This window comes from Heteronotia binoei, chromosome 1 (genome assembly GCF_032191835.1).
Source record: "Heteronotia binoei isolate CCM8104 ecotype False Entrance Well chromosome 1, APGP_CSIRO_Hbin_v1, whole genome shotgun sequence".
In the NCBI taxonomy this organism is placed as follows: domain Eukaryota; kingdom Metazoa; phylum Chordata; class Lepidosauria; order Squamata; family Gekkonidae; genus Heteronotia; species Heteronotia binoei.
This window is the reverse complement of record NC_083223.1, coordinates 141,883,489-141,897,100: the sequence shown is the minus strand read 5'-3', so window position 1 is coordinate 141,897,100 and position 13,612 is coordinate 141,883,489. Positions and strand designations below refer to the sequence as shown.

Here is a 13,612-nt window from a genome sequence, read left to right as displayed (position 1 = left end):
GTAAATCTCATTACACATATATGAATTAGGCTATATATGTTTTGCTATCTAATGTAATTCTTTGTCAGCTTTATTACAGATATGAAAATTATTTACTATTCACAGTATCCTTAATAATTATCTTAATTCCTACTAGAAATGGAAACGACAACATACTATTCTTCTAAAAAGGTTTGTCATTGTAGGCAGTTTGGCAGAAGAGACACATGATGCAATTATTAATGTTGGTAAACCCAATCATTGGAAAATTGTTTGCAAGGTGTTAAAATTATCCACAGATAATCTTCCTTAACTATTTCTAATTATCTGTACTTAGGACATGTTTGTACAATCTTAACTACTATGGACAGATGAGAATGCCAATAAAACAGATCAAACAAACCTGCTTAATACTCAAGAGAGATGGCTCTCCAGCAGGCCGCTGTTCCAATCTTAATTTGAGACACTCATGGATGACATTGAGAAGGACGCGGCAAAGAACCAGAAATGCAGGTTCAAAAGATGGTAAATCTATTGATTTCAGCTCTTCCCATGACACAGTACTGCATTTTTGATCTGATGAAGGTGGAGAATTTGACAACTGCACGTAATCTGAACATAAAATGGGATCAGGGTATTCTGAAAACTGTAACAAGAAAGAGATACAATAAAATAAACAAAGTCTGATTTAAACTGCCAGTCATCCAAGCAGACAACTCCCTAACAGACCTGCTGTTTTATGACTACAGTTTGAGGCCATAATTCACAGAATCATACAACCATCACTGCATTCTCAGCAGGGCATTTAAGTTTCCTCCAAATAGCATTAACCAAATGTGGGCAAATTTCAAAACTAGTTTCCAATACACCATAAGATGTTGATAGTAATTTTTTTTTTCAGAAGTCCAAAATCCCATTAGGTATATGCAAGTCCTTAGACACACACACACAATATTAGACTTGACATAGGCAAAGGGAATAGCTGTCTATACCAGTTTCTGAATCACAGTGTGCTGAAGTGTCATTTAAAATGGACATTTCATTGATCTATCAGTTTTCAAGTCAAATATTTCAAAGATTTTGGTGCTCTGCTATGAAGTTTCTGCCGCTTCTTCAATGAAGAATTTTAAAGATAACAAAACTTGCCAAACTCAATTGTTACAAGGGTCAGATCTGACATAAATGTGACTTCATTGAGGCCAGGTCCTGTGTGTCATAAAATGCAATGCCAGGTACCAGAGATACAAACTTTAAAAGGATGTCAGCTGATAAGCTCTGAGTTGCCCTGAACTCACCACAAGGCCCCATGGGCTGGACAGGGGGATGCAGAGGAAAACCCATGCAGGCAGACTGGACAGCCACTGGTGCAGCACTGAGCAGGTGCCTCTGTGCTGCCTGGAGAAGGTACCCTTCTCTAGCACACTTCAACCACCAATGCTATGAACCCGGGCCCTGAGGTGAAAACGCAAAACTGTTGAATGTTGTTAGCTCCCCCTTCCCCCAAGCCACATGGACAAGGAAGACAAGTTGAGCTAACTCTACCCCCCCACCCAGAAGTGGAGGGCGGTGGCCTAGGTGTGAGCCACATGCACAGCCAGACCCAGACCAAGCAAAGCCTGGAGATGCCCATGCAGTAGTGGCTGCCTCCAGCCAAGGCTGCCAGCATCACCAGAGCTGCAGATTGAGCAGATAGGCATATAACCTTGCCTTGGACCCTGAGCAGGCATGAATGTGGTTGCAGCAGCTCCCAACTTAACAGTGAGGCTGTCAATGAAGTGAAGGGGCTCTGTTTGTCTGCTGCAGATGAAGCTGTTCCGCCATGCTGGAGCCATGATCAGAGTGGCTCTGGCCATTCCACCTGAGCTGCCTTCTGTTCCCTCCTTCCCTCTCTTGCACTAGTTGCTCACGGGGTGGATCAGAGCCTTGGATGGGCCAGTTTTGGCCCCCCAGGTCATATGCTTGACACCCTTGATCTATATGATTCTACTGACATAAATTTTTAAAGCTTACTATTAAACTGAATTCATCCAAATAAAATACTGTATGTAACTAAGAGACATGAACTAAACGGCTTTCTGCCTTTCTCATCCTATTCCTTCTTCTAAATTCAAAGAAAAAAAGTCATTCCCTGCTGTGAGTGCACATATGAGTTTGATTACCCCTGCAGCAAGCCACAGCACACCATCAGTTGTATAAAATCCAGACAGACCATATCTTAGATGACAGGACCCATAGCATGGACTATACTACTACATCCTCATGTCAAAACTACTTAAGAGCATTCAAGTGAAAACACTGATGGTGGGAAATGACATTTGCAAAAACAGACAAATCTGACAATGAACACAGAAATATTAACACTTATCTACTTAGAACCCTTACAGATACTACTTCTGAAAATACAAGCACCAGAGAGGAATCTGAATCTATCATACTTCAATGGCTTAACATAGGAATAGACGCAGTAAATAAGCAAGGAAGCTTTCACCAGGCACTGGGAGAAACAACCATCTTCCTGGCTAAGAACTAGGTACTTTACTGGAACCACTGCTGAAGCTGAACAAGTGCTTGACCCTTTTTGTCTTGCAGGATTCACAGTCCAGATATATGAACAGAAACCACTGTAAATCCCCTATACTTTCTTCCTAAGTCAAATGCTTGGGAGAGCCAGTTTGGTGTGGGAGAGCCAGTTTGGTGTAGTGGTTAAGTGTGTGGACTCTTATCTGGCAGAACCGGGTTTGATTCCCCACTCCTCCACCTGCACCTGCTGGAATGGCCTTGGGTTAGCTGTAAGTCTGACAGAGGTTGTCCTTGAAAGGGCAGCTGCTGTGAGAGCCCTCCCAGCCCCACCCACCTCACAGGGTGTCTGTTGTAGGGGAAGGAGATAAAGGAGATTGTAAGCCGCCCTGAGTCTCTGATTCAGAGAGAAGGGTGGGGTATAAATCTGCAATTCTTCTTCTTCTAGGTGTGATAAAGATGAGGCTTAGGAACTGGAAGAGCGCTTGTTCACTACCACTTAATAAGCCTAGATTCTATGTATTGCAGATGTTGACCAAGTGTGCATCTGGCTGTTCTTCTGAGATGTTGTCTCTGCTTGCAGAAAAGGCTCCTTTCCTTTTCTGAAACCGTGTTCCTCCAATGGCACTTGACCCCTTGTTTGGGGAAGCCAAGAGTTTTCTTTTGGGATTCCTCTTCTAGGTGATTTGCAGAAGTGAACTCGGTAAGACACTTGCTGGCCTTCTTTTTGGTGTATGGTCCTGTCAAAACTTTAGCTCTTTAACAGTCTGTATGAGATATGGAATCTTGAACCCCCTGCTCACAAAGATCCTTGGAATATAACAGTTATGGTGCTCCCACTGCACACACCACAACAGTTCGTGGAGTTGAGGGCATTATGCTGTGTTATATATTTTTGGAGTGTATTGGGAAGAGGCAAGAGGTGACATTACACTGATGCAATAGTATCACGATATATAGATTGGTTCCTCTGATTCATGGCTAACAAGGAAGTCACATCAACTAATCATGTTGGTATCTCAGGCACATACTGTTATGGGCTTTAGTGCTGCTGCTATGCTGTGTTCCTTTATAGGAGTTTCGAACTCATTCGTTATGTGGGCCAGATCTAAAATAAATGGGACTTTCTAGGGCCGGGCCACATATGTCATAAAATGTAATGCCAGGTAGCAGAGATATAAACTTTATAAAGTACACAGACAAACACAATTAAAGATATTATGTTTTAACTTAAAATACAAACGTGCTTAAAACTCATGGGTTTTTTTTTAAAAAAAATAGAAAGGTGGGGGGAACAGTGGGATTTGGCAATGCAATTCTAAAAACAAAACTTGAAGAAAAATCACAAGGATCACAACAGAAACTAAAAATATAAATCAAAAATATAAAATGTTCTGGGCTTAGGAAAACATGAAATAGCTGGGCATTGCAAGCTTCTCCCCCACAACACCAGGTCTGCTCAGATTGGCAATGGCTCTCCAGTGTAACCCTTTTGACTGTGGGTTCTCAGGTTAGCACTCACTAGGCACCAGTTCTCAGGTCCATTAAGCAGAGACAAGCTGGCTAGAAGTGTCAACCCTTTATTTGCAAGGAGACCACTCCAGCAAGCAACAGCTCCAACTGGCTATATGAATACTAGAAAGTGAAACAAGCTCCACTCCATTGAAATACATTGCAGCACAGAAAACGTTGCAAGTAAAAGTCTATCTGGGCAGAGAGACGGGAATGGAAAATCCATTCCACATTTTCTTAGCAAATCTGCAGGCCCAGAAGAGCTTCCTGCTGAAGCTGGCAAAGACAAGGCAGAAAGAGCTGAGAACCTGAGCAGCCTCAGAGTTTCAAAGGGGTAGGACAGGATGGGGAGGAGAAAAGAGCCCTGGGTCTAAGTAAAGCCTGGGTGAGGTGGGTGCAGCCCATAGGCCACACTTATGACACACTTGCTTTAAAATATATCATTTGGTATTTAGATTACCAACTAAATTATGCCAGTTTTGCAGGCATGGAAAAAATCATGATTGCTCAGCAAATATCTTAACTTTCATATGTGGTAGAAAAAAAAAATCACATGCCTGCAAAGCTTTTTGTTGTTTTATATATCACAAGCACACATTTGTGCACTAACACATACAGTGTAAACCGAAGTTTCACCCTTCTAAGTCTACCAGTTCAAATAATTGAATTTCCTTGTACTAACTTTCGTTATATTTCTTATGTGTCCAGTTAAATGGCAAGCACAGGAAAAAATCCAATTGTGAAAAGGTTAGACTAATATAATTTTTTTTAGAAAAACCACTGTAAAATGAATGAAAGTGAAAACTTACCTGAATTAGAATTCTTTCAATTAAATAATTCTATAAAATACAATTTGCTTCCATCCCAATCCCAACTAACGAACAAGTTAGTTTGGAAAGTGAACCCAGTCAGAATATCAATCTTCTTTAAACTTTGCTGTTCAACTCCACACCCCCGTTTCCAAAATACAATAATATGAATTTCTTGACAACCAATGTAATTTCATTTCCTATACCTGTGATTCTTTACAGAAAGAGCAGGAAAACTCTGTCACTGGAATTATCACATTATCGTTGGACAGTTAAAATACAAGCCGTAACAGTAAAACTAACTTCTTTTCTCAATTTAAAAATCTGAACTGCAGAAAAACAGCTTATACATTAAGGGAGATTTTCTCCTTGTGAGATCATTTTGCCAATTTACATAGGAAGACAGTTATTTTCCATAAGAAGATGTAGTAAAAGTTCAGGAACAATAAACACTGCTTCAAAGTATAAGGGAGAATTTGAAATGCTTTCCAATGATACTATCACACAGCTTTTCAATTATACAATCATACAGCTTTTCAAATCAATCTGAAACCACTCTTAAAAAATCTAAAAAGCAACTTGACAATGCAATTACAATGAGACATTCATCATAACCATATTTATATTACTCATTTTTTTTTTTTACTATCAGGACTGGCTGCCTCCCACAACACAGGGATGTGGGGGAAAGGTATCTGCCCTCTTTCTCACCACAGTGAAAGGCTGCCACCACTACTGGCTCTCTGCCCCTACCCAGTGAGGCAAATTAACGAGGAAGAGAGCTGGGGTCACACCCACCCGCAATGGAGGGAAGAAGAAGGGAGGAGGCTGCCCACTGGGGCAGACCCTGATGCCACCGGCAGTTGGGCAAAAGGAGAAGAAACCTGGTAGGGCTGGTTGGTGCCCGTTCACCACTGGCATGCTAGGCAATTGCCTAGGGCTGCCTAGTGGATGAGCCACCCCTGTTTACTATAATCATGAACTACAATAATGCATCCCTGTTTACTATAATCATGCACAGTTTACTGTTTAAAACTAATGTTTTACCAAATAAGTGACATTAATCACAAACGTCAGACACCTTTCTCTTGGATATCAAATCTCCAGAAAGTACATTTGGATAGGCATCTTGCTCAGTGAAGAATATGCACATTCTAGAATACTCCGTAGATACTTTGATCTTCACATCAGCGAGAAAATGAATGGGGATAGAGAAGGAATTAGAAGATTTGTGCCAAGTTATATTACAAAACCCACATAATGAATTCTCAAAACTGGCCATATTCTAGGAATATTTTTGATTCAGGGCCCTGATTTCTTCTGGTAGAGCATTGAGGCCAGGACTGAAAAAGTCCTGGTCCTTGTAGAGAACCACCAGACCTCTTTAGGGCCAGGGATCACCAGCAGATTTTGACCAGTAGAGCATATTGTCCTTCAAGGGACATAGTAGAGGAGGCAGTCCCATAGATATGCCAGTCCCAGACCGCTCAAGGCCTTAAAGGTCATAACCAAAACCTTGAATCTGACCTGGTATTCAACCAGCAGCCAGCGTAGCTGGTGCAGCACAGGTAGAACATGTGCCATCCGTGGCGTTTTCGTCAGGACTCATACCACTGCATTCTGGACCCACTGAAGCTTCCAGGTCAGACTCAAGGGTAGGCCAGCATAGAGTGAGTTACAGTAGTCTAATCTGGAGGTGACTATTGCATGGATTACCGTGGCCAGGTCCAAGCGAGAGAGGAGGGAAGCTTGCTGCCGGGCTTGGGATGCATGCCTAAATTCATAGTATACTATGGATTTAGGTATGCCATGGGACTGCACGCCTAAATCCATAATATATCATACCTCAAGAAAAGAAAATCAACTCTAAGACAAAGCATTCCATTTTTAAAACCTGTCCTCATTTCTGATCAGTCTACCATTCTGAACCCTTACATATCTTGCATCTACTATAAGTCAAGGATGGTGGTGGGAGGTAAAGATCTTTGCATCCACAGACTAAAGATAACAAAGAATCCAGTGCTTCATGGAGCCAGCAGTGTATGCACCATGGCTTCTCTGGATCTCAGACAGGATTTGTGCTTACTGGATATTCAACATGGTAGAGAAGGAAGTACTGTACAGAATTTTTATATGCAATACATTTTTGTATGCAATATGAGCTACAGTGCTCAAGAAAGTTGGCTGGTTAACTGGGTATATCATAGAATCATATATATAATGACACATTTGGGTATATGCATGATTGGGTATATGATGACACATCAACCATATATGCACAATTAGAACTGTCCTTGAAGAGAAACATGCAAGAATGGAGAGACTGCTAATTAAAAGCCTCTTACCAGCAAACATAAGTTACCCAAGAAAACCTACCTCCAATTGCTGATCATTCTTTATCAATGCCATTCGAGCCCTTTGCAAGGAACCATGCATTAACTTGTGCAGTCTTAAAATTAGCTTTCGCAAGCCCATTTGTTTCAGTGCTTTATCTACAAACGGTCTATAAATAGAGGTCAAACAGTGTCTGCTGCAACCTGCCTCACCACTGCACTCCGTAACAACCCAGCAGATTGAGTCATCCTCAGATTCAAGCCTGTCAAGTTTCCTTGACAAATAGTCTTGTGCCTGAAAGTCCAGATTCTCTTCAGAGATTTGTTCTTCATCTTCACTTTTCTCTGTGCATGTCCCCGAGGTCTCCCTATCATCCTCTGGATCATTGTCCCTGAATGAGCGTGGAGAAGGGATTTCAAACACTGGCCAGCCAATGTCAGAGAGATCCTTGATCCCCAAAACAGTCCCCATAATCCTTAACTTCTGGTTTAAGTCTTTTGTAATATTTAACCAGAGACAGAGTGCCTGCACCCTGTCCTGAAAATCCTTTGCAGCATACTTTTCATAATCACTTTGAAGGGCCTTCAGAGATGGATAAAGTGCTTCTACATATTCTAGCAGCTCCATTATCCGCTTTACCTGCTCAAACGAGACTCGCTGGCGATGGAGGTGTTCATGGTAGCTTGCATAGCCCACAGCACTTGCACCATGGGCTGCTTTACATTGTCCTCCTGATGTACCATTAAGACTAGCTCTATTTCCTACACAGGAGAGGTTCCCATAGTTCACCTTGAAAGTAAGAATTTCATTGATAATATCTGGGATGGCTTGGCGGGCTGTATATAAATAGAAGTCTTGGTCATTAATACTCCGGCCTGCATGCCAAGCCTGAAGCTCAAGCCAGATTAGTTCATTGGATCGATTTAATTCAACAGAGGAGGTACTTTCCTGTCCTTTCTGTTCCTTGTCCTTTTTCTTGGAAACTGAGGTAAGCTTTAACAAAAGCCGTAGGGTTTCAAAGAACTTTAAACGGTCTGCAGGGTAATCGGTACGAGAAGTCTGACGTGTGGTTTTGGATATAGGCACAGGTACAGATACTGGAGGCTTAGCATTGCTGCAGCCAAGGCTGAGGTAAGGCTTATTGAGATCAACATCTGGAATCGGTTTTTTTGGCAAGGACCCACCAACCGAGTCCAACATGAATGAGCACTGTACATTTTTCTTGTGATCCCGCTCGGTTGTCCTAAGGGTGGCTCGGATCTTTTTCCCCTGCTTATAGCTGTGCTCTTCTGTGTTCTCCGTGGTTTTGACGTTGTCTTTGTTAGGCAGCTGGTTTGATGAGGTCATCTTCTCTGAAAAATCATTTAAAAAAATTAGAGTTTGTTTCCACCAGTCTATTTTATTTTATTCACACTACCTTTATCTCTTTTATTCACATAAACTTTCAATTCTAAATGTGTTATACATTCCGTTACATGTATTCCTGTATATACCTATTTCTGACAGATCTGTTCAATTATGTATAGGAATCAGAAGTCAACAGATTTTAAAACATAAAATGCAATACTCAAATATTTTGCCCATTCTCTTTACCAATGTATTTTAGCTCTGATTTAATTGTTTTAATTGGGTTTTTGGAGGGGAGTCTAATGGTTTTAAAACATAATTTTATTTTGTATGTTTTAATTAGTTAGCTGCCATGGTGGCCCTTATGAAGGCAGACAGGCTGGTTATAAATTTTGTAAAATATTAAAGCAATATTGTGTGAACTGGCTACAGTACAGACAATCAAAATAACCATCACACTGAGAGTCTCCAATATAAAATATACTTATATGATTTTATCTGCAAAAGTTCCACCTGGTAAATTAATTGATAGCTCAATACTGCTGTTAAAAATGTTAGATATTTTAGGCAACTTGTTTAAATACCACAAATTTATGATTTTCAATCATGACTTTTCTCATTGTTCAGCTGAAACTAAAGCCTACTACAATGACAAAAATATTGTACTGAATAGTCTTAACTGGCACAAAAGAAACGCCTTTCACTCCCAAGCATCAAGACAATGCTGAGTCACTTTGCAACTAAAGGCAGCTGTAATTATACTGTGAATCTTTCTAAATAACAGGTTTAACTCAAAAACCACACTAATAGAAACATTCTGTGGTACTAATTGTAATTATAAGAATTTACTTATCTTAATGATTATCTCTTTTGCTGCATATGGTGGCTAGAATCAGTGACTAAGCAGCAATCCAAAGAGTGCAAGGTCTGATGCCATAGAGAGGAAGGATTTCAGACCTGGGAGGCCTTGATTAAGCTATCAGAAAATCAACAAGTTCTCATATCTTGCCAGTGAAAATCAAAAAGGAATGTGAAGACCTACAAAATTATCTGTTCAAATTACATGAGCAGCTAACAATGTGGTAAATGTTCAATACACTTATTTAAAACTATATATACCACCTTTCTACTCAGTTCAGCCTGACCAAGCAATTAACAGTAAAAACATTAAAATCAATTTTAAAATGCATTTACATGTAAAAATACAACCAATTCAACAAACACAAACACATAGACATAGACACATGCACATGAGCAGTAAGGAGTGTCAACGAAGGAATGCCAGAAAAGTCTTCACCCGCTGGCACAAGACAGTGAAAGGGGTTATAGTGGGCAGACTGAAAAAAATGTTGACAATGTGTGGCAGCAGCAAAAAAGCAAAGTATGTATTAGAGATTATCAGGAAAGGGACTGAAAATTAAATGTCCAATATTGTAAAGCCTTTGCATAATGTGGCCTCATTAGGAATACTGTGGATGCTCTGGTCACCAAACCTCAAAACATGTATTACAGAACGAAGAGGAAGAAGAGGAAAGGAGCAAGGGGAGGAAGAAGACGATTGCAGATTTATAACCCACACTTCTCTCTGAGAAGTTTACAATCTCCTTTAACTTCTTCCCCCACAAAGAAAGGAAAAGAACAAAGAGTCTGGAGCTCTTCAGTTTACGGAAGACAACAACTTAAGTGGAAACAGAAAGTGGACTGAGAGAACTTTTTCTCCCTATGCCATAATACAGTGGCTCATCCAGTACAACACTCTTGTGTCACACAGTGGTATCATCAGGAGGTCCACCAGTGGGGGCAGGACACTAGAAACCCTCCTACTGTTGCCCGCATCCACGTACGAAGAATAGAGAGCATCACTTGCCCCAGACAGAGAGTTCCATCTATACGGACCTCTGTTCCATATGTTGATCCAATCCCCTCTTGAAGCTGTCTATGCTCACAGCTGCCACCACCTCCTGTGGCAGTGAATTCCATGTGTTTATGACTCTTGGTGTGAAGTACTTCCTTTTATCTGTTCTAAGCCAACTGCTCAGCAATTCCATTGAGTGCCCACAAGTTCTTGTAATGTGAGAAAGGCAGAAAAGTACTTTTTTCCTCTGCCTTCTCTGTCCCATGCATAATTTTGTAAGCCTCTATCATGTCACCCCTTAGTCGTTCCTCCAAGCTAAAGAGCCCTAACCTCTTTAATCTTTCTTCATAAAGGAAGTGTTTCATCCCATTAATCATCTCAGTTGCTCTTCTCTGCACCTTTTCCAGTGCATTAATATCTGTTTTGAAGTGCCGTGACCACAACTGCACAGTATTCAAAATGAGGCCACACCATAGATTTATACAAAGGCATTATGATAACTGGCTGATTTGTTTTCAAGTCCCTTCCTAATAATCCTCAGCATAGCATTTGCCTTTTTTTTAAATTTATTTACTGCAGTCACAGAGTCCACATTTTCAGTACGTTAACTACCATGACTCCAAGATCTCTACCTTTGTCAGTAACTGCCAGTTCAAACCCCATCAACATGTACGCTTGGGATTTTTGGCTCCAATGTGCATTACTTTGCACTTGCCTATGTTGGGCCTCATTTACCACATGGATGCCCAGTCTCAACAGAGCCCCCTGGAGCACCTCACAGTCCTCCCTGGTTTTCACTGCCCTGAACAACTTAGTGTTATCTGCAGTCTTAGCCACCTCACTGCTTACTCCCAACTAAAAATCATTAATGAACGAGTTAGAAAACATCGAAACTAGTACTGAGCCCTGTGGTATTCCACTGTTTACCATCTTCCAATGTGAAAACTGCCCATTTATACTCAATCTCTGTTTCCTATTAATTAACCAATTTTTAATCCACAAAAGAACTGGTCCTCATATCCCATGACTAGGTTACTTAGGGGTCCTTGATGAGAAACTTTACCAAAAGATTTCTGGAAACATCTACTGGGTCACCCTTGTCCACATGTTTGTTCACCCCTCAGAGAACTCTCAAAGGTTAATGAGACAAGATCTTCCCTTAGAATCCATGCTGATTTCTCCTCAGTAGCTTTTGTTCATTGATATATTAACTAATTCCATCTTTAACAGATTCCACTAACTTACCCGGTATTGACACTGGACTGACCAGGTTGTAATATCCCAGATATCCCTTAGAACCTTTTAAAGATGGGGGTGACATTAGCTACCTTCCAGTCCTCAGGAATGGAGGCAGATTTTAATGACGGATTGCATAGTTTTGTCATGAGATCCGCAAGTTCAAATTTGAGTTCTTTCAGAACTCTTGGATGTATGCCACCTGGACCTGGTGATCTGTCAGTTTTTAATTTGACCATCAGCTGTAGGACATCGTCTCTCATCACCTCAATAGGTCTTTCAACACCCTTCCTGAAATCAGTGGTTCTGTAGCAGGCAAGCATCTCCCATCTTTGATAGTGAAGACAGAAGCAAAAAATAAAAAATAATCAACTTCTCTGTCATTTTCCTATTATCCTTTAGTAATCCTTTAGCCCCTTGGTCTTCCTGGCTGGTTTCCTGCTACTAATGTATTTGAAGAAATTTTTATTATTAGTCTTAATTTTTTTTTTACAATATGATCCTCATATTTTTGCCAGTTTGATCACTGACCTGCATTTTATTTGCCAAAGCCTGTGCTCTTTTATTGACCTCACTAGGACTAGCCTTCCACCACTTAAACTAATCCTCCTTTTTTCTGCTTTCATTACTTTGTTCATTAACCATACAGGCCTTTTTAAATACTTACTGGTACCTTTCCTAACTTGTGGTATACATTGTATCTGTGCTTCTAGTATTATAGCTTTAAATCAATTTTATGTAGTTTTAAGTCAACTTTCTAAATTTTCTAGATCATATCAAATCGTCTTCAAGCTTCCTAAAGCAATTTGACCCTCCTTACCTTTCTTTTCAGTTTTTTGTTCACAAGCCCCTTCATTTGAGAGAAATTACCCCTTCTAAAGTTAAATGTGATTGTGTTGGTCTTTGGGACAACTCCCTATTTACATAAATGCATTATGGTCAATGTTTCCAACCAGTGCTATCACATTTACATCTCTCACCAAGTCTTCAGCATTCCTCAGGAACACCTTCTCCTTGGTAGGTTGTGACCATCCACTCACTGGCACAGTCACTGATAATATCTAGAAACCCAATCTCTTTTTCTTGACTTGAAAACATATCAGTCTCTGCATAGTTAAAATCACTTATTACAACACAATTATTTCGTCTAGTTGCTTTCATTAATTTTTTTTGCTACTTTTAAATCATCCTCTAACCTTTCATCTGGTGGCCAATAACAAACTCCCAGAGTTAAGCTTCCTTTTGAGCACACTATTTCCACCCATAGCATTTCTATGTGAATCTATTTCTCTTACGCTCCCAGTCTTACTGGTCTGTATGCCCTCTCTGACATACAAAGCCACACCACCTGCCCACCCTGTACTTCCAATATAATTTATATCTAGAAATCAATGTATCTCTTTGATTATCCTCATCCCCCCAAGTTTTTGAAATGCCCACAATGTCTATGTTCTCCTCTGACACGAAGCATTCCAGCTCCCCCATTTTACTTTGGACACTTCTAGCATTTGTATATAAACATCTATAATTTCCCAGGCACAGCAGGCCTGCTACCTTCTTCCTGTGGCCTCAAGACCTTGTCAGGCAGCCAATATTGTTTGTCCCCCTCTCAGTGGCCTGTCCTAATCCATTCATCTCTAGAACAGTAACAGTTGCTCCTTCATCTCTTAGATCTGAGCCATCCCAAACAAGAGACATTTAATCTGTCAGCTTTCCCCAAAGATTTAGTTTAAAAACTGCTCTGCTACCTTTTTGGCTAAGCGCCAGCAACCTAGTTCTTTCTCAGGACAAGTGGAGGCAGTCTCTTTTATACAGGTCCTACTTGTTCTAGAAAGCCCCCCAGTGCCTAACAAACTTAAACACTTCCTCCCTACATCATCATCTCATCCATGCACTCCTAATCTGTGCCTGCCTATCTGGCCCTGTGCATTGAACAGGCAGCACTTCTACCTTGCAGGTCCTGGCCTTGAATCTCCTACCTTGCAGCCTACATTTTTCCACCAGAACCACACAACTACATTTT

The 13,612-nt window shown here is 40.6% G+C and overlaps 1 protein-coding gene across 4 annotated transcripts in view; it reads right to left on the bottom strand.

Moving 5' to 3' along the window:
- Nucleotides 1–13,612, bottom strand: part of MAP3K4 (mitogen-activated protein kinase kinase kinase 4) — a 98,824-nt gene that overhangs the window by 55,716 nt on the left and 29,496 nt on the right. For all 4 annotated transcript variants that reach the window (XM_060241877.1, XM_060241885.1, XM_060241894.1 and 1 more), the window contains exons 3-4: nucleotides 7,194–8,503; nucleotides 383–625 (exon numbers count right to left, since the gene is read on the bottom strand). In XM_060241877.1, the coding sequence (XP_060097860.1) occupies nucleotides 383–625; nucleotides 7,194–8,503 (1,553 nt within the window). The remainder of the gene's footprint in view (nucleotides 1–382; nucleotides 626–7,193; nucleotides 8,504–13,612) is intronic.